This window comes from Heptranchias perlo, chromosome 11, assembly GCF_035084215.1.
Source record: "Heptranchias perlo isolate sHepPer1 chromosome 11, sHepPer1.hap1, whole genome shotgun sequence".
NCBI lineage: Eukaryota > Metazoa > Chordata > Chondrichthyes > Hexanchiformes > Hexanchidae > Heptranchias > Heptranchias perlo.
In genome coordinates this window covers 61,771,361-61,796,175 of record NC_090335.1, presented here as the reverse complement: position 1 = coordinate 61,796,175, position 24,815 = coordinate 61,771,361, and the positions used below count along the sequence as shown (strand labels likewise).

The window sequence follows — 24,815 nt, the reverse complement described above, 5'->3', positions numbered from 1 at the left end:
TCATCCGCCATGTGTCGCCTATTCCACCAACCTGTTTATGTCCTCTTGAAGTCTATTACTATCCTCTTCACTGTTTACTACACTTCCAAATTTTGCGTCGTCTGCAAATTTTGAAATTGTGCCCTGTACACCCAAGTCCAAGTCATTAACAGATCAAAGAAAGCAGTGGTCCTGGTACTGACCCCTGGTGAACACCACTGTATATCTTCCTCCAGTCCGAAAAACAACCGTTCACCGCTACTGTTTCCTGTCACTTAGCCAATTTCATATCTATGCCACTACCCCTTTTATTCCATGGGCTTCAATTTTGCTGATAAGCCTATTATGTGGCACTTTATCAAACATCTTTTGAAAGTCCATATACACATCAACCGCATTGCCCTCATCAAAAACCTCAATTAAGTTAGTTAAACACAATTTGCCTTTAACAAATCCGTGCTGGCTTTCCTTTATTAATCCAAGTTTGTCCAAGTGACTATTAATTTTGTCCTGGGTTTTCGTTTCTAAAAGCTTCCCCTCCACTGAGGTTAAACTGACTGGCCTGTAGTTGCAGACATCATTGGAGACATAGACAAACTGCATTGTAAATTTTATATTTATATATAAAACAGACTGTTCGTCACTCGCTTTAGAGATTTGTATACAATAATAAAAAAAACAAACAAAAGCAAAATACTGCGGATGCTGGAAATCTGAAATAAAAACAGAAAATGCTGGAAAAGCTCAGCAAGTGAGGCAGCATCTGTGGAGAAAGAAAGAGTTAACACTTCACGTCAAAGACCTTTTGTCAGAACACTTAGTCAAAAAACACTTCACACGTTCCTAGGGTACAAACAAGGCCTTCCTAATCACTCAACTCTATCACTACCTCAATCCCACTCTGCTGAAACCCTAAACCACATCTTTATCACATCAAGGCTTGACTGCTCCAATCTCTTCTTGCTAGCCTCCTTACCTTCACAGGCTGCAAACTAAAACATCCTCACCTGCATTAAATCTTGCACTCCTATCAGCACTGTTCTGGTGAAACTCCACTGGTTCCCTGTGCCCTGCTGAATTGATTTTAAGATTTTCTCTTGTTTTCAAATCCTTTCATAGGTTTGTCTTACTCTACCTCAGTGATCATTTCCAGCCATATGCCCCTTCCCACACCCTCTACTCCTTTAAACTGGTTTAAACTTCATTCCCCGCTGCCTTCACTTTACTATTGGCATCTGCTAACTGTTAGGCCCCTTGCACTCTCCCTTTGTTCCTTCTGCCCTGCCATCTTCTGGAAAACCCTTCTCTTTGACATCATTTTTGGCCCCTATCCATCTTTGTTTCCCACTTTCCCTGCCACATACTTCCATTTTTTAATTCTGCTCTGTAAAGTGCTACAAGATATCTTTCTGTATGTGATCAGAGTTATAGAAATGTAAGATGTTAAAACACTCAATTTAGAAATGGCAATTATTGGCTTACCTTCTGTACTGTACAGTATATTTCATACTGTAATTGCTTCTCTGTTCATCATCCCATTTAAGCAGATACTTTAGATTTAAAGCATGAATCTGTATATTTGTTGGGGACTGTATTTCTCCAAACACTGTCCAAAAATAAATACAAGACACTGAATGTCATATGCACATCAAAGTAATTAACATTTCTCAACTTCAATGGTTTTTTACCTCCCCTAAACAAGAGACTTCTTTTATTAACAAGATTTTTACATAAAGAGAGACACTCCCTTTCTTCCCTTTTGTGGGACAAATTAAAACCAAGATTAATAGCAATAGCATTATGCACTGATAACCTGATTGTTTGTTCTCGCCATATTACTGAGCTGCTAACCTCAACTTACAGGATGGTGCCAAGTGGAGGCCAGACGCACACTCATACAAGATGGGGCGGGGGAGATGGAAACGAGGGAGAGACATCCTTGGGTTAATGTCGCACACCTTTGGTGAATGGCTTACAGCAGCACTGGCAGAAGTCTGCGAGCAGATCATATGTCTGATTCTTGGCTACAATTGGCACAAGTACCAAGGAGAAAATCGAAGAATTTCATACCCTCAAAACAACAAACACAAAAAACATTGGTCTGAGTAATGCAACATCAGATACAGTAATCAATCTGGACAATCCACCTATTCTGCCTTAGGAAAAAATCTAAATTAATCACAAGTGGAGCAACTGCAGTTCACGCTCAGTATCAAATATGTAACCCCATGTATCTGACAGATTGTCATTATGAGGGAAGAGATCAAGTTAATAATTGAGAAAAAAAATTCTGCTTTCTGGAATTTACAGTGGAACCTCCATTATCTGCCATGACTGGGTCACCTTACTGGTGAATGGAAATTGGTATACAATGAGTACCCAAATATTAGTCTTTACATGTACTGTAGGCATAGGAATGAAGACAACTACAATACAAATAACAAAAGTAACCTTCTTGGGTTGATTTACATCAGACAAGATAGTGGTGGGCGGTGGAATAAGATGTCTCATGCAAGATTTTGCCCTGCAAAGATTCTATTGGATAATTGAGAAGGCAGACAGTTGGACCGCAGATAGTCGAGGCACTTGCAATTTCATTACTAAGAGAAATATAGTTTCATTTTTACCAAGTGCTTCTTTAAAAAGATTTCTATGTGGAACTCCCTATCCCTGACCTCAGAGTCAGGAACCAGGACAAAGTGCAGAACTCAGCATGACAAGTAGGCTGAACACATGCATCTAGCTTTTAAACAACTGCCATACAGAACAGATTTCTTCAACCAGAACACTTAATGACTGCTAATGAGTTACAAAGCACAATTGGAGCTGTTCTGATAACTTCACTTTTGTGATTTGTAGTATTTACAAACATTAGTTAAATCTCAAGATTGCAATACTGCCTTAACTTCATTATCAGCTTCTTAAAGTCTCTTTATAATGTGTATTAGAGAGTTAGTTTTTAAAAAAAATTAAATTATTACTCAGTAGTCACATAGTGTATGGTATAGGCAGTCTGACGTTAGTGTAAACAGGATTGCTGCATTGAACCCAAAGTCAGAATGTACCACATGACTAATTTCATGTATGTATGCCCATCAAACTAGTTCAGTTTGCTGATCGATAAATAAATGACATTTGGATAAATAGCTTGACCATAGATACACAAAAAAAACTGCAAATCTGGTTATAAACAGAAAATGTTAGAAAAACATAACAGGTCAATCAGCATCTGAAAAAGGTTAATGCTCTCAACAGAACTCAGGAGGTCAATTTTGATGAAGGATTACACACAAAACAATCCCTATTTTTCAGATCAACCTGTTGTATGTTCCTAATATTATCTCTTTTCACTTCAGCTTCCTGATGAACCTCCATCAAGCTCCATTTGTTTCCTTTTGCAAAGGTCCCAGAGGGATCCATAAAAACTAAGAACCCTAACAATGAATTCTGTAAGGTCACAGCATTACTAAATATATAAAAAGTGAGAAAAAAATTAATGTACAACTGAGTTACATTAAATAAACCACTAGTGACAGTGGTCAGAAAACAGATAAAAATGAAGGCGGCCATTTGGCCCTTCTTAACTCATCCATCTAGAATGTTTCTAGAATGATTCCAGGGTTTTTGTCTCTACAACACTACCTGGAAGTTCATTCCATTTGTGAAAACTTCCTGATATCAATCTCAATTTGCCTTTCAATAGTTTGAACCTATGCCCTGTGGTCTTACTGTCACACTTTAGTTTTAACTAATGTCCTAAATTTGCCTTTTCCATTGTGAGTACTATCATCCAACTCTGCACGGTCAACTTCAGTCACCTCCTTTCAAAGCTGAAAACCTCAAGTTTCTCCAGTCTTTCCAAATAATTCAGTCTCTGATGTTAGATCTGTGGTTCTTCTCGAAACCTCCAGGGCTTGAATGGTTCCCTTGTGTCGTGATGAAGAAAACTGGACACAGTGCTCTCGGTGAGGTAGAATGGACACAGTGCTCTCGGTGAGGTAGAATGGACACAGTGCTCTCGGTGAGGTAGAATGGACACAGTGCTCTCGGTGAGGTAGAATGGACACAGTGCTCTCGGTGAGGTAGAATGGACACAGTGCTCTCGGTGAGACACAACCTGAGCTATTTCAACACCATTCATGCAGCACTTGTGACATCCACATTGTCTTCCTACTTTATACTTATCCTGACTGAATTTCACCTGTCATTTTTCTACCCTAAAGATTTTGATCAACTTATTTTGTAGTTACTGAGTTGCCATCCCAGATTTAACACCCCCCTCCTAGTTTGATAAGTCTGCGAATTTGACCAATTTGCGGTTGCTTTTACACTGGCGCTTAAATTTAGATATTAAGGGGATTGAAATCCACGAACTACAGTTCTTTGTTTACCCTACTAAATCTGACTCGATTTTTCTAGCAGCAGAATGGTAGACCCACAAAAAATTTTTTAGCCTATTATCCTGCCGATAAGAAAACTCCTTCCTACCCTTCAGACAGTTTCTTATCTAATATCAAGTTTTCATGTGAATCTCCACGACTTGAAGTTTAAATGGTATCCTTTCACATAGAAGTTGTCAAATGCTTTTTGGAAGTCAAAGTGCAGCCTTGATGATTTATTTTCTACAATCTATTAATTCTTTAGGTCATCAACAGTATCGGCACTACAATTTATCTTAGTGCCTCTAGGCTAGGGAATGAAATACAAATCAACAAGACTCCCATTCTTGATCACTGTCCAGTGACTACTGCTTGAATGTACACATTGAGTGAGGATCAAATTGTGCTCGATTATCATGCTCTCCACCCTGCATCGAGGCTCACACCTGAAGAGTGACCAGTTCGATGAGGCACCAGATGGCTGGCAGCACCATATCCAAACATGAAACAGCACTTTTAGGGCAGAAGAAAAAATTGGAGGGGAAAAAAACAGAAATATTGGGTCGGATCTTGCTGTAAAAATAATGGCGTATGTGAATGGCGAGTTGCGAATCTCCAGAATTTACATAAATTTACATTGCTCTGCCATTTGCTTCACACAAACAGTATCGCGCCCTTAGCCTCCTCGTTATTTTTAAGATCTTGCTGGATTGGCACATTAATTGCACATTAAACTCACCACAAAGTTAAGTCTGATAATTAAGAGCATAAGTACTTTAACAACATGATTATTGTTAATGAAGTGCCAATCAACCTCTCTGGCCCAGAAATTGAACAATTTAAACCATGGAGTCTCATTCCTTCAGGTAGTAAATTGTTCTTAAAATTTGACATTTTTAAAATCTCTAATTTTTTCCCTTAATTTAACTTTGTCTCTTTTTTTCTCTTCATCCAATCTTTCGTTCCCTCTCTATTTCTCTTTCCATACCCTGTTTGACTAATTCCCCGTGTATTTTCTGTTTTTAATCACAGGGGCGAGGCTACGTGTTCAACACACGCTTTAGCCCAAGAGGAGAATAAAAGCAGATTAAAGAAAAATCTGAAGCCTTAAACTATTTAAGTTAAACAAAAATTAAATTAAAAATCATCAGTTTTAAAATAAACAGGACGCCGCCGCACACTTGAATTCCGGGCTGAGGACCGTCGGGTTTGAGCCTCAGTATAGTTGGGGGCGGGGGGGGGGGGGGTGGAGTGGCGGCTAGTCCTCGAACACAAGCCCGAGGGCCCAGGAAGGGATGAGTGTTGGGAACCAAAACCCAGACCTTACCTTCGAGCGTCAGCGCTGCCGTTAGAAAGGCACAGAGCAGCGCCGGCACCATGCTGCTCTCCTCTTCCTGCCTTCGTTCGCTTCGCCGGCCCCTGAGAACAGCTTTCCCGCAGCTTCCATGTGATTTACAGGAAACAATACGCCACGAACTAAGTTCATTGCGGAGGATGTCGCCCAGACACCTCCAGGCCTGGGTCACACCATACCTGCCCCTCGTGACGCACGACAGAAACTGCGCCACCGATACTCAGCCCACACCGCCCCTAGCGACGGGGCGGAGAAACTGCGCCATCGATACTCAGCCCACACCGCCCCTAGCGACGGGGCGGAGAAACTGCGCCAACAATACTCAGCCCACACCGCCCCTAGCGAGGCGGCGGAGTAACACTCACTGCCACACTGCCCCCAGCAACGCAAGGAAGGAATTGAATCAGCCGCACTGCCAGCCACTGTTCTGAGGTGTCCCTGCCACCCTGTCCTTGCCAACTTCGATCAGTTCTCTGTTTTTCAGTGCACCAAATTCAACATTTAGAAATCTTTCCATTACCTAATTACACCCTACATTTGTAACTACGTCCCAGTCAGTAGCCTTGGTCTGCTAAGTGGCCTCCTGTGCAAAGCGCCCCCTCCCAACACTAGTGGTGATGGAGCCTCCAGGCACATCAATTCTGTTTTGTGCAGCTCCCAACCTGAACCCTTCTGGCTTGCTCTCACTTTGTCTTTTAAAGCTGCCTCAAAATCTAACTTTTCAACTATCCTTTCAATCACCCCTCCTAACTCTTCAATAACTGCTTGCTATCCATTCCTTTGTGAAGCTCCTTGGCTCATTGTTCTACATTTAAGGTGATGTTAAAGGCAAACTGTAATTACAATTGTTCTGAGGTCCTGGGAAAAATTGAGTTAGAATTGGAAACTGAGTTTTGATTTCAAGTGAAGATATGAAGAAGAAAACCATACAGGAAACCTAGGGGTGCCAGCTGTCGAGGTTTTGATTGGATACTAGTTTTATTCAGTCGGCCTCCCAATTTTAATAAGTTGTCAATCATGGTGCATTTCTTTATTTGTTCTTGAAATGTGTGCAACACTGAAAAGTATTTATTGCCTTTCCCTAGTTGTCCTTAGGGTGCTAACAGTCAACAACAACAACAACAAATTGCATTTATATAGCACCTTTAACGTAGTAAAATGTCCCGAGGCACTTCACAGGAGTGTTTTCAAACAAAATTTAACACTGAGCCACATATTAGGACAGGTGACCAAAAACTTGGTTAAAGAGGTAGGCTTTAAGGAATGTCATAAAGGTGGAGAGGTTTAGGGAGGGAATTCCAGAGCTTAGGGCCTAGACAGCTGAAGGCAATGGTGGAGCGATTAAAATCAGGGATGAGCAAGAGGCAAGAATTGGAGGAGTTCCAGGGTTTTGACCCAACGACGATGAAGGAACGGCAATATATTTCCAAGTCGGGATGGTGTGTGACTTGGAGGGGAACGTCCAGGTGGTGTTGTTCCCATGTGCCTGCTGCCCTTGTCCTTCTAGGTGGTAGAGGTCGCGGGTTTGGGAGGTGCTGTCGAAGAAGCCTTGGCGAGTTGCTGCAGTGCATCCTGTGGATGGTACAAACTGCAGCCATAGTGCACCGGTGGTGAAGGGAGTGAATGTATAGGGTGGTGGATTGTGCGCCAATCAAGCGGGTTGCTTTGTCCTGGATGGTGTCGAGCTTCTTGATTGTTGTTAGGGCTGCACTCATCCGGGCAAGTGGAGAGTATTCCATCACACTTCTGACTTGTGCCTTGTAGATGGTGGAAAGGCTTTGGGGAGTCAGGAGGTGAGTCACTCGTCGCAGAATACCCAGCCTTTGACCTGCACTTATAGCCACGGTATTTATGTGGCTGGTCCAGTTAAGTTTCTGATCAATGGTGACCCCCAGGATGTTGATGGTGGGGGATTTAGCGATGGCAATGCCGTTGAATGTCAAGGGGAGGTGGTTAGACTCTCTCTTGTTGGAGATGGTCATTGCCTGGCACTTGTCTGGCACGAATGTTACTTGCCACTTATGAGCCCAAGCCTGGATGTTGTCCAGGTCTTGCTCATGCGGGCACGGAGTGCTTCATTATCTGAGGGGTTGCGAATGGAACTGAACACCGTGCAAGCATCAGTGTACGTCCCCATTTCTGACCTTATGATGGAGGGAAGGTCATTGATGAAGCAGCTGAAGATGGTTGGGCCTAGGACACTGCCCTGAGGAATTCCTGCAATAATGTCTTGGGGCTGAGATGATTGGCCTCCAACAACCACTACCATCTTCCTTTGTGCTAGGTATGACTCCAGCCACTGGAGAGTTTTCCCCCTGATTCCCATTGACTTCAATTTTACTAGGGCTCCTCGGTCAAATGCTGCCTTGATGTCAAGGGCAGTCACTCTCACCTCACCTCTGGAAATCAGCTCTTTTGTCCATGTTTAGACCAAGGCTGTAATGAGGTCTGGAACCGAGTGGTCCTGGCGGAACCCAAACTGAGCATCGGTGAGCGGGTTATTGGTGAGTAAGTGCTGCTTGATAGTACTGTCAACGACACCTTCCATCGCTTTGCTGATGATTGAGAGTAGACTGATGGGGCGGTAATTGGCCGGATTGGATTTGTCTTGCTTTTTGTGGACAGGACATACCTGGGCAATTTTCCACATTGTTGGGTAGATGCCAGTGTTGTAGCTGTACTGGAACAGCTTGGCTCGAGGCACGGCTTGTTCTGGAGCACAAGTTTTCAGCACTACAGCAGGGATGTTGTCGGGGGACCAAACACTTTGTGGTATCCAGTGCACTCAGCCGTTCTAGGAGGGTTGTAGGGCTGGAGAAGGCTGTAGGGAGTGGCGAGGCCACGGAGGGATTTGAAAACAAGAATGAGAACTTTCAAATCGAGGCGTTCCCGGACCGGGGGATGGGAGGCCAGCCAGGAGAGCATTGGAATAATAGAGGTAACAAATGCAAGGATGAAGGTTTCAGCAGTAGATGAGCTGGGGCAGGGGTGGAGACAGGCGATGTTACGAAGGTGGAAGTAGGCAGTCTTGGTGATGGAGTGGATATGTGGTTGGAAGCTCATCTCAGGGTCATATGGGATGCCAAGGTATTGAACGGTCTGGTTCGGCCTCAGACAGTGGCCAGGGAGAGGGATGGAGTCGGTGGCTAGGGAAGGGAGTTTGTGGCATGAACCAAAGACAATGGGTTCGGTCTTCCCTATATTTTGGAGGACATTTTTGCTCATCCAGTATTGGATGTCTATCAAGCTATATGACAAATGAGAGACAGTGAAGGGGTTGAGAGAGGTGGGGGTGAGGTAGAGCTGGGTGTCGTCAGCATACACGTGGAACCTGATATAGTGTTTTTGGATGATGTCGCCGAGGGGCAGCATGTATTTGAGATATAGGAGGGGGCCAAGGATAGATCCTTGGGGGACTCCAGAGGTAACAGTGTGGGATTGGGAAGAGAAGCCATTGCAGGTGATTCTCTGGCTATGACTGGATAGATAAGAATGGAACCGGGCGAGCGCAGTCCCACCCAGCTGGACGATGGAGGAGAGGCATTGGAGGAGGATGGTGTGATCAACCATATCAAAGGCTGCAGACAGCTCAAGAAGGATGAGGAGGGATAGTTTACCAAGTTCACAGTCACAGAGGATGTCATTTGTGACTTTAATAAGGGCTGTTTCAGTACCGTGACAGGGGTGGAAACCTGATTGGCGGGATTCAAACGTGGAGTTGCAGGAAAGATGGGCACAGATTTGGGAGGTGACAACACGTTCAAGGATTTTGGAGAGGAAAGGGAGGTTGGAGATTGCGTGGTAGTTTGCATGGACAGAGGGGTCAAGGGTGAGTTTTTTTGAGGAGGAGGGTGATGCCGGCAGATTTGAAGGGGAGGGGGTCAGTACCTGAGGAGAGGGAACCGTTAACAATATCAACTAACATGGGGGCCAGGAAGGGAAATTTGGTGGGAATAGGGTTGAGGGAGCAGGAGGTGAGTCTCATGGTCAAGGTGAGCTCGGAGAGGGCATGTGGTTTGGGACTGGAGTTACATCTCGGCCAGACCAGGTAGGGATGGTAGGTTCCCTTTCCTGTAGGACATGAACTAGTTAGGTTTTTGCAACAATCGGCAGCTTTAATGATCGTTTTCAGGTGCTCGCCCCTATGAGATTTATTGAATTCAATTTCACAATTTCTCATGGTGGAATTTTGTCTCATGATATCTGGGTTCCTACTCCAGTACCAAACCACTGGTTACCTTACCGCATACATTTTCTAGAAATAGGATACGGTCAGTGTACAGTTGCTTGAAGAATAGATGAATGAGTTTGCTGTAATTAAAACTAAAGGATACATTTTGAATATGCGAGTTAAAAAATATATCAAGGGACTTTACCAATAACTGTGTTATATCCTCATACCATTAAATGTTGCTCTAATTTTTTAATATATATCCACTTCCTCAGTAGATAATTTACTGATATAATTTGCATCAAAAACTATATGAAATATTTGGAGTCTTTGGTTTGTTTGGTGCTGGTAGAGCTAAGAATATGAACGACTGGCACACATGATCATGAGCCACAAGCACACAGTTTTCACACTACTGAGGGAGGATCAAAAGATCAGTTCATTAGACAGCATGTGAGGAAGGCTATGCCAAGTGGAACAAGTTTGGTTGGCGAAACAGCTTCATGTGCACAAATTGCTGTGCAAAGTTTTAACGCAAAGAGTAAATAATTAGCATCTCAGAATCCCATATATACCTCAGATCAATTCTAAAGCTTTTTTGGGCCTAAAATAGTCCTTAAATCCCCAACTAATTTGAATGTACCTCACGCCTTCAGCATTTGGGTACAACTTCACCCTTATAAAAATGTCTTCAGGTTGGAGCAACGATGTGGCTGAGGCACATTTCCTTTTTAAGCTGGCCATACAGTCAAGAAAGATCTTAAGTTCAATCCCTGGTCTGTATTGAGTTTGCTGATCTCAAGTGGGGCTACTGTAGGGTCACTACAATTGGCTTCAGTATTTCTGGATTAGGATGCAGAAAATTAGCCAAAGTTTCTGCTCCTGATCACTATTCAGCAACTGTTGTTCAAAGTACATGTATGTGGACTTTGTGCAAGGACAGGATTGGACTTGGCTGTAATGTCCCATATGGTCAAGCACAATGCCTAAACTCACACATGAAGAATGGCTATGTAGTCAAGGTGCAATAGGGGTACTGGTCTCCATGGAGCCATAGTCTAGCAAGCAGTCAACACCTTTAGTAAAGGAATGGAAAAATTGAGAAGACAAAACACCTCTCCATACGAAGGTACAAAGTTAAGGAGATTAGACTTCTCACGCACCTCCATGACTAGCGATAGCGTAGCATTGAGAGAAGCCTGGGAATAGGTCACCTCCCAAAATCTTGGGCAAGAAATAATAAAAAGACTTGCATTCATATAGTGCCTTATCCCATCTTTCAGAAACATCTCAATACACATCAAATGCAACAGGGTATTTTGAAATATAGCGACTTCTGCTATGTCGAAAAACATAGCAGCAATTTTACACATAACAAAATCCCACAAATAGTAATGAGACAAACGACCAGTTAATTTGCTTTTTTGGTGGTGTTGGCTGAGGACACGGGATGAACTTTCTGTTGTTCTTTGAATTATGGGGGGGGTCCAAAACTAGGGGCCATAAATATAAGATACTCACCAATAAATCCAATAGTGAATTCAGGAGAAACTTCTTTACCCAAAGAGTGGTAAGAACGTGGAACGCACTACCACAAGGAGTTGTTGAGGCAAATAGCATAGTGCATTTAAGGGGAAGCTAGATAAGCACATGAGGAAAGGAAAAGAATGGTATGCTGAGAGAGTCAGATGAAGAGGGGTGAGAGGAGACTCGTGTGGAACATAAACACCAGCATAGATCAGTTGGGCATACGGTTTCTATGCTATAGACTTGATGTAATTACGTGATCCATGACATCCACCTGAACTGGCAGATGAGGCCTCTGTTTAATGTTTCTGAAGGATGGAATCTTCAACAATGCAGAACTCCCTCAGTACTGCAGCAGAAAGTCAACCTAAGTTATATGCCCAAATCCCAGAATGGTACTTGAACCCACAACCTTGTGATTGAAAGCAAGATTCATCACTGAGCCAAGCTGGCACTTTTTGCTCACGTATGTGTGGCATAGCAGAGGAAGATAGATAAACCAAATCAGCACTCTCCTCATTGAATGCATATTAGACATGACTTTTATTATTCACATTTGCAATGTATTTATATTGGGATGGACTATACAATTACATAATGTAAAAGGAAGGTAGATGGCCAATAAGAAACAATCCTACACCTCTCTCCACAATCTACATATAATGATTGCATTGCTAAATGTTCATCCAAAAATGTTAGCATTTCAACCCTCTGACAGATCATATGCAAAAGAAGATATTTTGCTTGGTATTATCTGATTTTCTGTCCATTAGTTTCTTCTGATGAAGGGGTCTGAATAGCTCTCTTTTATTACTCATTTTACAAATCAGATTCTCTCTTTCTGAAATCTTGAATTTCTGTCTCTTGCTCTTTCTCTCTCCATTACGGTCCCAACAATTTGCTGTCTTGTTCCCTGCAGTACATTGGAGAGTCCCACGTGTGCCACAGACACAGGTGCAAAACATATACTGTGTGTTAGCCGGTCATGGTAAAATGGTACTGGGAAAAGTCAGGGTGGAATAACACAATAAATGTAAGCTACCTGTTTCTGGTACAATTCCACTGACATGCTCCCTAATCTGACCATAGAGGAAGATGCTAGCATTGAAGTGTTTGCAGTAAGCCAAGTCATATCCATGATATGGAATCAAAGAATCATAGAGCACAGAAGAAGGCCATCCTGCCCATTGTGCCTGTGCTGGCTATTTGAAAGAGCAGTCCAATTAGTCCCACTTCTCTGCTCTTTCCCCATAGCCCTGCAATTTTTTCTCTTTCAAGTATTTATCCAATTCCCTTTTGAAAGTTATCATTGAATCTGCTTCCACCGCCCTTTCAGGTAGTGCATTCCGGATCATAACAACACACAGCTTAAAAAAAACTCATCTCCCTTCCCTTCCACATCCTATGTAGCATACATCCTATATGTAGCATATATTAATAAAATACTAGTTGATCTCCTGTGGCATTGCACACTGGGAGTCAAGAGCAAGTGTAGTCTTCAGGTGAAGTGGGATTAGAGGCCGAAGGATAATTGGACCAGGGCGCACAGATATAATGAGGTCTGTTTTTGTTAGAACAATGCAGGTTACAGGACAATATGATAGAAGTGTTTAAAATTATGAAAGGATGGGACAGGACAGTTTAAACCAGTGTTTCCAGCAGCTGAGGGGTCTTAGAGCAAGGGGCAATAGATACAAGATTAAATGTAAGAGATTTAGAACAGAGAGCAGGGGAAACTTCTTTACACAGAAAGTTGTGCAATTCACTTCCAGGATTATCGATGGAGTCAGAAACTATGTCAACACTCAAGATTAGATTGGATAGTTGGATGAAGGAAAAGGAGATGAAGGGATATAGGAACAGGGTGGGTAAATGTCATCAGGACTATTTGATTGCATGGAGGGTAAACGCTAATATGGACTGGTTGGGCTGTTTCTGTGTTGTAACTTCTATGTAATTCAGTCCACATTTTAAAGCCATACATTCTGTCCTTATTTTTATATCCCATTATAAATTCTTCTGTCCACATTTATAATGGAAAGTGCCTATGTAAACTTGTCACATTGTAACTGCACACTCCAGCTCGTAGTGACATTGCAGCGCCTCCACTTGTGGGGGAAGGGTATAATTACAGCAAGGCAAGTTTACATAGGCAGTTTCCTTTATAAATGTGACAGGGGAATTTATAATGGAAAAAGATGACAAGAAATGTGCAAAGATATAAGAATTTTAATATATTAATAGCTACATTGAAGTCCCTTACTTTCCATTTCTTTAAATTTTATTGGGAATTTTTCATTTTTTGTAAAAGAGGTTAAATCCAAATGAATATTAGTGAAAAAAGATATTTTTAAGCAAAAAAATATATTTCTAGGTGAAAGCTAGGGGGGCAATAAAAATGTCGCAACAAAATTCAGCAAAAAACCTTTTCACAATCATTCACATCATGCTAAAATATAATAAATTACTAATTTTCTAGTTTTATTCGGATCAGCGATAATTCTTCATGATCTGCTGAAGAGGAAGTGTGAGAAAACAGTGCAGATCACACGTACATTGCTATCTCCACGTACAGCCAAAAGAGACCTACAGGACTAAATTTTGCGAGTGTCATAAAAATTCCCGAAAATAGAGAGGAGGATGTGTGGGTGGCATTTCTTTCAAGCATCAATATCTAGTAGTTTCTGCATTCTTCCATAAGGATTGCTGTTACTATTATTTTGCGGCCCTTCCTCTTCCTCCTCATCCTCTGTTGCCTGATTTTCCTCCTCCGTGGGCTGTTTCTCAAGCATTTCCATATTTGTATTCACGCCAACATTTGTGTTGTCAAACCTCTCTGGGAAGTCTGAAATAATACTGAGCTTGTCAAATGATTCTTCATACAGGTTCTTGGTCTGGGGCAGCAGGAATTGAGAATTCAATGAAGGTTCTTTCAGGTACTGTACAAAAGAAAAGTCAAGCATTTCAGATGAGTCATTCTCAATTCAGTGCAAATGAGAATCTCCCAACAAACATACCCAGCGTGTCACTTGTTTTATGTGATGATTTACTGGGATCCAGAGTTTTTGCTGGGATTAAAAAAAGTGAAGCCCCGCCAATGAATTGGAAGGTGGAAGTCTAGAAAACAATCAGATGTCCACATCTAAAGTGAAAACTAGTGTTCAAATATTACAGGATGGTGTATACTTAACAGACATATTTCAAGGGCAGTTATTTAATTTTTATCTACTCATTTCTCTTAATCACATTTACAGAGCCCCATTTGAAGTGGATGAGCTAAATGAAGTAGGACTCAGAGATCCGTTGCTGTTTGTGGATATCGCTGGTACAGATCGGCTGATACATTTGCCTCCTTATCCACCTTCATGCAGGAACCCCCATTACAAATGAATGCCCCACAATGTATTACACACTATCTCTGCTGTGTGTGCGCTGAAACATCAAGCATCCACAGACGAGGTAACGCACAAAGTCATGGGGGGAATTCAAACAACCCTGAATAACGAATATAGGGGCTACTGTCCAAGTAGCACAAACGGAAGGCTGAAAAGTTGACGGCTTGTTCAGAAAGCATGCAGTTGGCAACTATGGGTTGTTGCCATCTGGTGACTGGAAAGCAATAGCAGTTTGTAATCTGGGGAGAAAGCCCAAGTTTTATCTCCAAGTTTCAAGCGGAATCATCCTGTGACAGCCAGGTACTCCCCCCTCCCCACCATCGCCCCCACACCCAGTCTGAAAAACTCGACTGTTGCACGACAACACTGTATATCATGGCGGCAGTGGCAAGACTTACATTGCAGCCTTGTTACTTTGAACTTTCAATCTTATTAAAATGAAGACAAAAATTATTAGCAGCTACCAAAGCAATTTTGGACGGGAATTTCCTTGGAGCTGCTCCCACTTTGTTGCCATAACGTCGTGGGAAGTGCAGTGTGTAAATGGGGTTTCTGCTGTGCTTCCGGCCAAAGCTACGTCAGCAAAGTGGGAGAAGCTCAGAGGAAGTTCCCAGCCTATATACCGGTCACCAAATCACATCCTTAAACTCTAATGTTTACCTCTCTTTGTAAACCTCTAAGTCACACCTTTAAAAAGATATCTGGAATTTGTTTAAATTTGCCAAGTTGCATGACGTTAAATTTGATGGCCTGTAAATCAGGAATGGGGATAGATGAGTAGAGTAACACATACCTCCTTTATGTGTTCGGGGAGGTTGTAGGAAGGAAAGAAAATATATCTGACAGTTCTGTAACCATGAAGCGATGCATAGAAAATTCCCATCGTCACAACAAAGACACCAAAAATTGATATTAGAAGCAACACAGTAATCAGCCACACTGGAACTTTACCTGCAAACAGAAACAGGGGTAGAACATTTATAAGTAGGAAGTATAATTTGGCCACACAGCTTGAAACCCAGTTCTGATGGAAGCTGAAACGAATGAAGATAAGACTTATGAGGCCAAAGCATTATTGTACAAATTGTACCGCTGCATGGCATAAGAATGGATTCCGTTATTAGGCACAAGGTGTAGCTTTGCACTGATTAACCGATGTCATGGTATCATTTGTAAGTGCTTCTGCTCCATGTTTCCATCTGTGCTCAGGGGAAGGAGAGGAGAATGACGTCACATGGTGACTCTAATCAGAAAACTAAACGAAAATACACAACACAACATGGAAGCAAATGGCAGAAAGACTACTTTTTTAATAATTTCAAAAAAAGAATGAACTTATCTAGCTGATGTTGTAGTGCTGCTGTGATGTCATGGGTAACATGGGGCAAAGATTGATGCCAATATTAAAATCTCTAGAACTACATCAATGGTTCCATAAGTGATTAATACTTCCTCAGCTCCCTCCGCCTGTAGGCTGCAATGCTTGATTGGATACAAACACATACCTTTAATTAAGGAGAAGGTCAGTAGGTGAGTGTGACATCAATTAAAAAGGATTGTGTTTTTTGGGCCTATGAAATTTTCCTGTCCCTAAAAACTCAGTTACCCATGTCGTATCCTGCACCTAGTCCTGCTCAACCATCACCCCTGTCCTTGCTGACCTACATTGACTCCTGGACCACAATGCTTCCAATTTAAAACAATCATTTTTGTGTTTAAATCCCTTCATGGCTTCATCCTTCGCTATCTCCGTAACCTCCCCTAGCCGTACAATCTCTCCCAAAAGACCTCTGCGTTCCTCTGACTCTGGTCTCTTGTGCATCGCTCTCCCTTTACCCCACCATTGGCGGCCGAGTCTTCAGCTGCCTAGGCCTCATACACTATTACTGCCTCCCTAAACCTTTCCACCTGCTTCTCCTCCTTTAAGACTCTCTTTAAAAACCATCTCTTTGATCCAGCTTTTGGTCACCCCTCCCCCCATTCCTCAATATCTTCTTCATTGCCTTGGCATCCATATTTATCTGATTACACCTCTATGAAGCACCTTGGGATATATTTTATGTTAAAGGTGCTATATACATGCACGTCACTGTTATGTTCTTCTGCACTACAGAATGCTCTTTTGATAATATGGTTAAGGCACGTTCATGGGGTACGATAAGAAAGAAACACTTTTTTCTTTCTTATTGTACCCCATGAACGTGCCTTAACCATAACATCAAAAGAGCATTCTGTAGTGCAGAAGAACATAACAACTTGCACTAATATAGCACTTTATCACATTCTCAAGACGTTGAAAACCTTCACAACCAATGAATTTCGTTTGAAATGTAGTCACTGATTTGTAAGCAAATTCACCATTCAATTTACATACAGCAAGGTTTCACAAGCAGCAAATGGAATCAATTTCTAGTTAATCTGTTTATGATGGTGTTGGTTCAGGGAGGCATCTTGGCCAGGACACAGATAACCTTCTGCTCCTTTTTGAATAGTGCCAGTGGTCCACCTAAACTACCAGAACATATACTGTTGAGCAGCGGGAGAGGCTGGGAATATGTGGCTTAGCAATACAACATGAGCTCCTGGCAGACCCAGTCTCTGTGAAAATGAAAGAAATTGCAGTTCCAATTTAAAGAAAGGAAAATCAAGAATTGAGTGTTGTAGGGTTTTATCCCAGAGTATTCCTTTAAGAGGAACTGACTGTATTAGTGGCAGAAAATAGTAATACCATTATCCATTGTAGTTTCACAGACAATTGAACTAGGATGAGTCGTGCTGTTAGGCATGACAGGTTCAACTTTCAGACAGTAGGTGGTCCAAGGTTTAAGATTGGTGAGGGTTGTCATCGTCTGCTTGATGTTAACACTTTTAATCTGTGTGGAATGCAAAAGGTCTGGTAAATAGTTACAGGAGCCAAATAGCTGTAGCAAGACAGATAAAACCAAACTTGTTGAATGGAAGTGTTACTAAGAGGAGTACTGTCAATATTTCCTTGAGGCTACTTGTGGACTTACACAATAGACATAGCTCTTCTCAATATACTACCCTAAAACTACTGATGAGTTCAGGGAAGCTCTTGTTTTGTTGGGCTGACCGGTTTTACAAGTCCTTAGTGAATTCATGACGTTGAAAAGTGGTTAAAATATAAATTGAATATTACAAACAGAATTTTAAATAAAAATATATACACTTGTCTCTTTATTCGCTGTTCTCTCTTCTTCCCTCTTGTACACTTTGGGGTAGAAGTTAATATGTGTGGTTCCCATTTTTTGGGTGTAAAACAGCACGAAGAATATCAATTTGGCATTGGGATAGCCTACGCCCATCTATGCAGGCATTGGTCCCACTGCCAAATTCATGGGGCCCATTTTTTAGGCATTTTCACGAGGGGTTATTTTGCACAAGTGAATTGTCATTACTGTGAACAGTGAAACCATCAATCATGGCCATAAAAACAGCAATAGATACCTGACAGCCTAAATTGCTAAACTGTAATCCGATCAAGTTATTCTAATGAGATTGTAAATTGTGAAATTGGACTCCGAGCAGTTCACAATCATCAGTAGAACCAGACTTTAAGTGATTGGGGTAAGGATAACCAGATTGTGTCAGGAAGGGACAGAGCGTACAAACAAAAGAATGCACTAACAAATAGGGTCCGGGTAAGAAAAAATGGTAATAAACAAATAGAGCCATAGTACAAAAAATGTTAAGGTGTCTAAAAATGTTAAAAAGACAAATCCAAAGGCACTGTATCTGAATGCACGAAGCATTCATAATAAGGTAGATGAATTAACAGCTCAAATAGATGTAAACGGATATGATATAATAGCAATTACAGAGACATGGCTGCAGGGTGAACAAGGCTGGGAGCTGAATATCCAAGGGTACTTGATATTTAGGAAGGACAGGCAAAAAGGAAAAGGAGGTGGGGTGGCATTGTTAGTAAAGGATGAAATGAGAGCAATAGTGAGAAAGGATATTGGCTCAGTAAATCAAGATGTAGAATCAGTCTGGGTGGAGTTAAGAAGCACCAAGGGGCAGAAAACACTGGAGGGAGTTGTTTATAGGCCTCAAAACTGTATTGGTAATGTAGGGGATGGGATCAAACAGGAAATTAGAGATGCATGTAACAAGGGTACTACAATAATCATGGGTGACTTTAATCTACATATAGATTGGCCAAACCAAATTATCAATAATACTGTGGAGGATGAATTCCTGGAGTTTGTACGATATGGTTTTTTAGACCAGTACGTTGAGGAGCTAACCAGGGAACAGGCTATCTTAGATTGGGTATGGTGCAATGAGAAGGGGTTAATTAATAATCTTGTTGTGCGGGGTCCTTTAGGGAAGAGTGACCATAACATGATAGAATTCTTCATTAGGATAGAAAGTGAAGTAGTCCAATCCGAAACTAGGGTCCTAAATCTAAACAAAGGAAACTATGAAGGTATGAGGAGTGAGTTGGCTATGATAGATTGGGAAGCTTCATTATAAGGCATGACGGTGATAGGCAATGGCTAACATTTAAGGATCGAATGCATGAATTGCAACAATTATACATTCCTTTCTGGCGCAAAAACACAAAAGGAAATGTGGCCCAACCATGGCTAACAAAAGAAATTAACCATGATGTGGAGATGCCGGTGATGGACTGGGGTTGACAAATGCAAGGAATCTTACAATACCAGGTTATAGTCCAACTGTTTTATTTGATTTTCAAATAAAACAGTTGGACTATAACCTGGTGTTGTAAGATTCCTTGCAAAAGAAATTAAGGATAGTATTAGATCCAAAGAGGAGTCATATAAAGTTGCCAGAAAAAGTAGCAAGCCTGAGGATTGGGAGCAGTTTAGAATTCAGCAAAAAAGGACCAAGAGATTGATTAAGAGGGGAAAAATAGAGTATGAGAGTAAATTTGCAAGGAACATAAAAGTGGACTGTAAAAGCTTCTACAAGTATGTAAAAAGAAAAAGATTAGTGAAGACAAATGTAGGTCCCTTACAGTCAGAAACGGGAGAATTTATAATGGCAGAGCAATTAAACAAATACTTTGGTTCTGTCTTCACGGAAGAGGACACAAATAACTTTCCAGAAATCCTAGGGAACCAAGGGACTAGTGAGAAGGAGGAATTAAAGGAAATTAGCATTAATAAAAAAAATAGTGCTGGAGAAATTAATGGGACAGAAAGCCGATAAATCCCCAGGACCTGATAATCTGCATCCCAGAGTACTAAAAGAGGTAGCCATGGAAATAGTGGATGCATTGGTTGTCACCTTCCAAAATTCTATAGATTATAGAACGGTTCCTGCAGATTGGAGGGTGACAAATGTAACCCCACTATTTAAAAAAGGAGGGAGAGAGAAAACAGGGAACTACAGACCGGTTAGCCTAACATCAATTGTAGGGAAAATGCTGGAGTTTACTATAAAGGATGTGATAACAGGACACTTAGAAAATATCAACGGGATTAGGCAAAGTCAACATGGAATTATGAAAGGGAAATCATGTTTGACAAACCTACTGGAGTTTTTTGAGGATTTAACTGGTAAAATAGATAAGGGAGAACCAGTGGATTTTCAGAAGGCCTTTGATACAGTCCCACATAAGAGGTTAGTGTGCAAAATTAAAGCACATGAGATTGGGGGTAAGATACCAGCATAGATTGAAAATTGGTTAACAGACAGGAAACAGGGAGTAGGAATAAATGGGTCTTTTTCAGGGTGGCAGGCAGTGACTAGTGGGGTACCACAGGGATCAGTGCTTGGGCCCCAGCTATTCACAATATATATCAATGATTTGGATGAGGGAACCAAATGTAATATTTCCAAGTTTGCTGATGGTGGGATCGTGAGTTGTGAGGAGGATGCAAAGAGGCTTCAAGGCGATTTAGACAAGTTGAGTGAGTGGGCAAATACATGGCAGATGCAGTATAATGTGGATAAATGTGAAGTTATCCACTTCAGAAGGGAAAACAGAAAGGTAGAGTATTATTTAAATGGTGAGAGATTGGGAAATGTTAATGTACAAAGGGACCTGGGTGCCCTTGTACACCAGTCACTAAAAGCAAACATGCAGGTGCAGCAAGCAAATGGTATGGTGGCCTTCATTGCAAGAGGATTTGAGTGCAGGAGCAAGGATGTCTTACTGCAGTTATACAGGGTCTTGGTGAGACCACACCTGGAGTATTGTGTGCAGTTTTGGACTCCTTACCTAAGAAAGGATATTCTTGCCATAGAGGGAGTACAGCAAAGGTTCACTAGACTGATTCCTGGGATGGCAGGATTGTCATATGAGGAGAGATTGGGTCGACTTGGCCTGTATTCATTCGAGTTTAGAAGAATGAGAGGGGATCTCATTGAAACATATAAAATTCTGACAGGGCTAGACAGACTGGATGCAGGGGGGATGTTTCTCCTGTCTGGGGGTTCAGAACGAGGGGTCACAGTCTCAGGATACGGGGTAGGACATTTAGGACTGAGATGAGGAGAAATTTCTTCACTTAGAGGATGGTGAACCTGTGGAATTCTCTACCACAGAAGACTGTAGAGGCCAAGTCACTGAATATATTTACGAAGGAGCTAGATAGATTTCTGGACACAAAAGGCATCAAGGGGTATGGGAAGGAGCGGGAATATGGTATCGAGATAGAGGATCAGCCATGATCATACTGAATGGCGGAGCAGGCTCAAAGGGCTGAATGGCCTACTCCTGCTCCTATTTTCTATGTTTAATTATAGCTTTAAATGCAGATAATTATTTTGGTCTGTAATATAGAATCATAAAACACAGGAGGCCGCCATTCGGCCCATCTTGCCTGTGTCGGCTCTTTGAAAGAGCTGTCCAATTTAGTCCCACACCCCAGCTTTTTCCCCATAACCCTGCAAATTAGTCCTCTTCAAGTACATGTCCAATGAAAGTTCCTATGGAATCTGCTTCTATAAGACCATAAGACCAAAAGAGATAGGAGCAGGAGTAGGCCATTCGGCCCCTTGAGCCTGCTCTGCCATTCAATGAGATCATGGCTGATCTGATTTTTACCTCAACTCCACTTTCCCGCCTTTTCCCCATATCCTTTGACTCCCTTGCTGATCAAAAATTTGTTTAACTCAGCCTTGTTTGTATTCAATGACAGCCTCCACAGCTTTTTGGGGTAAAGAATTCCAAAGATTCACAATCCTCTGGGAGAAGAAATTCTTCCTAATTTCCATCTTAAACGGGCGATCCCTTATTCTGAGACTATGCCCCCTAGTTTTAGATTCCCCCATGAGGGGTAACATCCTCTCAGCATCTACCCTATCAAGTCCCCTCAGAATCTTGTATGTTTCAATAAAATCTCCTCTCATTCTTCTAAACTCCAATGAGTTTAGACCCAACCTGTTCAATTTTTCCTCATAAGACAACCCTTCCATATCCGGAATCAACCTAATGAACCTTCTCTGAACTGCCTCCAATGCGAGTATGTCCTTCCTTAAATAAGGGCACCAGAACTGTACGCAGTACTCCAGGTGTGGTCTCACCAGCACCCTGTACAGTTGTAGCATGACTTCCCTGCTTTTATATTCCATCCCCCTAGAAATAAAGGCCAATATTCCGTTTGCCTTCCAGATTACCTGCTGCACCTGTATGTTGACTTTTTGTGTTTCATGTACAAGGACACCCAGATCCCTCTGTACCGCAGCATTTTGTAGTATTTCTCCATTCAAATAATATTTTGCTTCTTTATTTTTCCTCCCAAAGTGGATGACTTCACATTTTCCCACATTATATTCCATCTGCCAAATTTTTGCCCATTCACTTAACCTGTCAATATCCCTTTGCAGACACTTTGTATCCTCATCGTAACTTGCTTTTCCACCTATCTTTGTATCATCAGAAAATTTGGCCACAAAACACTCTGTTCCTTCATCCAAGTCATTGATATGTATTGTAAATAGTTGAGGCCCCAGCACTGAGCCCTGCGGCTTCAGAATTTTTACTGATGGATTGCTGGTAAATCACCTCTTGCACAATAGTCATTGACTGCAAAAGGATTTTTGGAATATTGGACAGATTGTGCACACTTGCTGGTATCGACACTTACGTTGAGCTGGACCCTAATACAAGCTGACCAGATTAGTTTATTGGCTTTCTAGCTCACCAGAATTTACAATTACAAGGAAGATGTCCTTTTAAACTAACGAAAAAATACATTTATCTCGTTTTTTCAGTCCTGCGAAATTTACCTTTTCTTCCCCTGCAAGTTTCCAGTAGGACACTTTATAAGCCAAGTCCAAAAAATATTCATGCATTGATTTATTATCATTCTCATTTACAGGCTCAGAGAAGTTGATATCGAGCATATCCAACCGTGGCTTCACAACCACCGCTAAAGGAGGTCCGATTTCAGCTGCATCACAAAGAGACATTGCATTGGTATTGTGTTTAAAAAAATCACTGACAAATATTTAATTTCAAGACAAATTAAGTGAAAAAATGATCAATCCTACTGTCTGCAAAAGGTTCAAACTCCTTGATATCGGCCCACTCAGATGTCTCGTCCTCATATTCAGCCCTTACACGAAGGTAATAACCAGCCATGCTGGCCAGTACATTTGACAAGTCACATTCTGTGAAGCTGATGTTAGTGCAGCTTTTCTTGAAGGGCTCATGTTTATAGTTCATGTCATAGTAACTAATAAGAAAATGAATAATAAAGATATTTCAGCATCACGTGCATTGTTAGGTACAATTATACATGCAAAACGTTTCTGTTCCTGATGGCGAGAGATGACAAAGCGATCAATATGTCAATAACATAGTACTAGTCTACGATGGGTATAAACAAGCACACCTCTTGCTATATTTTTTCAAATTCAGTCTCAGGATGCGGGCGTTTCTAGCAAGGCCAGCATTTATTTCCCATCCCGGTTTGTCCTTGAGAAGATGGTGGTGGGCCTTCTTCTTGAACCGCTGCACTCTACATGGTGAAGGTACTCCCACAGTGCTGTTAGGTAGGGGGTTCCAAGATTTTCACCCAGTGATGATAAAGGAATGGCAACACTACAACAACAACAATGTGCATTTATATAGCGCCTTTAGCGTAGTAAAACGTCCCAAGGTGCTTCACAGAAGTGTTGTAAAACAAAATTTATCACGACCCACATAAGGAGATATTAGGACAGGTTTTTAAGGAGCGTCTTAAAGGAGGAGAGAGAGGTAGAGAGGCGGAGAGGTTTGGGAAGGATTTCCAGAGCTTAGGGCCTAGGCAGCTGAAGGCACGGCCACCAATGGTAGAATGATTAAAATCAGGGATGTGCAAGAGGCAAGAATTGGAGGAGCGCAGAGTTGCAGAAGGGTTGTACGGCTGAAGGAGGTTACAGAGATAGGGAGGGGCGAGGCCACGGAGGGATTTGAAAACAAAGATGAGAATTATAAAATCGAGGCATTCTCGGACCAGGAGCTGATGTGGGTCAGTGAGCACAGGGGTGATGGGAGAACGGGACGAGTTAGACTACAGGCAGCAGAGTTTTGGATGAGCTCAAATTTACATATGGTGGAAGATGGGAGGCCAGCCAGCAGAGCACTGAAATAGTCGAGTCGAGAGATAACAAAGGCGTGGATGAGAATTTCAGCAGCAGATGAGCGGAGATGGGCGATGTTACGAAGGTGGAAGTAGACGGTCTTGGTGATGGAGCAGATATGTGGTTGGAAGCTGATCTCAGGGTCAAATAGGACACCAAGGTTGCGAACGATCTGGTTCAGCCTCAGGCAGTGTCAGCATTGAAATCTCCCAGGTCTGGATGGATATGGTCAGATGTGGAGTAAGGTTCCCTCCGCTCTGCACCAACAAAGTAGCTTCATCAAAGGTGGAAAGGGCGTTTTGTACTGATCTAGTGTCATTTTATATTTCCATTTCCTTCCTATACTAAGCTATTCATATGTCCTCTCCAAATGAAGTTGTCAATTGGTGCTGAATTATGGACAGTTTGGATGCACACTCACTCATTTCATAAAGGATCCTCAC

General features: G+C 41.9%; 1 protein-coding gene across 1 annotated transcript in view; it reads right to left on the bottom strand.

Moving 5' to 3' along the window:
• The window catches only part of LOC137326851 (uncharacterized), a 64,934-nt gene that overhangs the window by 14,540 nt on the left and 25,579 nt on the right, over positions 1-24,815 (bottom strand). Inside the window, exons 3-10 of the mRNA XM_067992230.1 lie at positions 23,299-23,483; positions 23,035-23,198; positions 17,534-17,678; positions 15,599-15,756; positions 14,077-14,349; positions 11,047-11,107; positions 5,686-5,931; positions 1,462-1,585 (exon numbers count right to left, since the gene is read on the bottom strand). Coding sequence (XP_067848331.1) covers positions 1,462-1,585; positions 5,686-5,931; positions 11,047-11,107; positions 14,077-14,349; positions 15,599-15,756; positions 17,534-17,678; positions 23,035-23,198; positions 23,299-23,483 — 1,356 coding nt within the window. The remainder of the gene's footprint in view (positions 1-1,461; positions 1,586-5,685; positions 5,932-11,046; positions 11,108-14,076; positions 14,350-15,598; positions 15,757-17,533; positions 17,679-23,034; positions 23,199-23,298; positions 23,484-24,815) is intronic.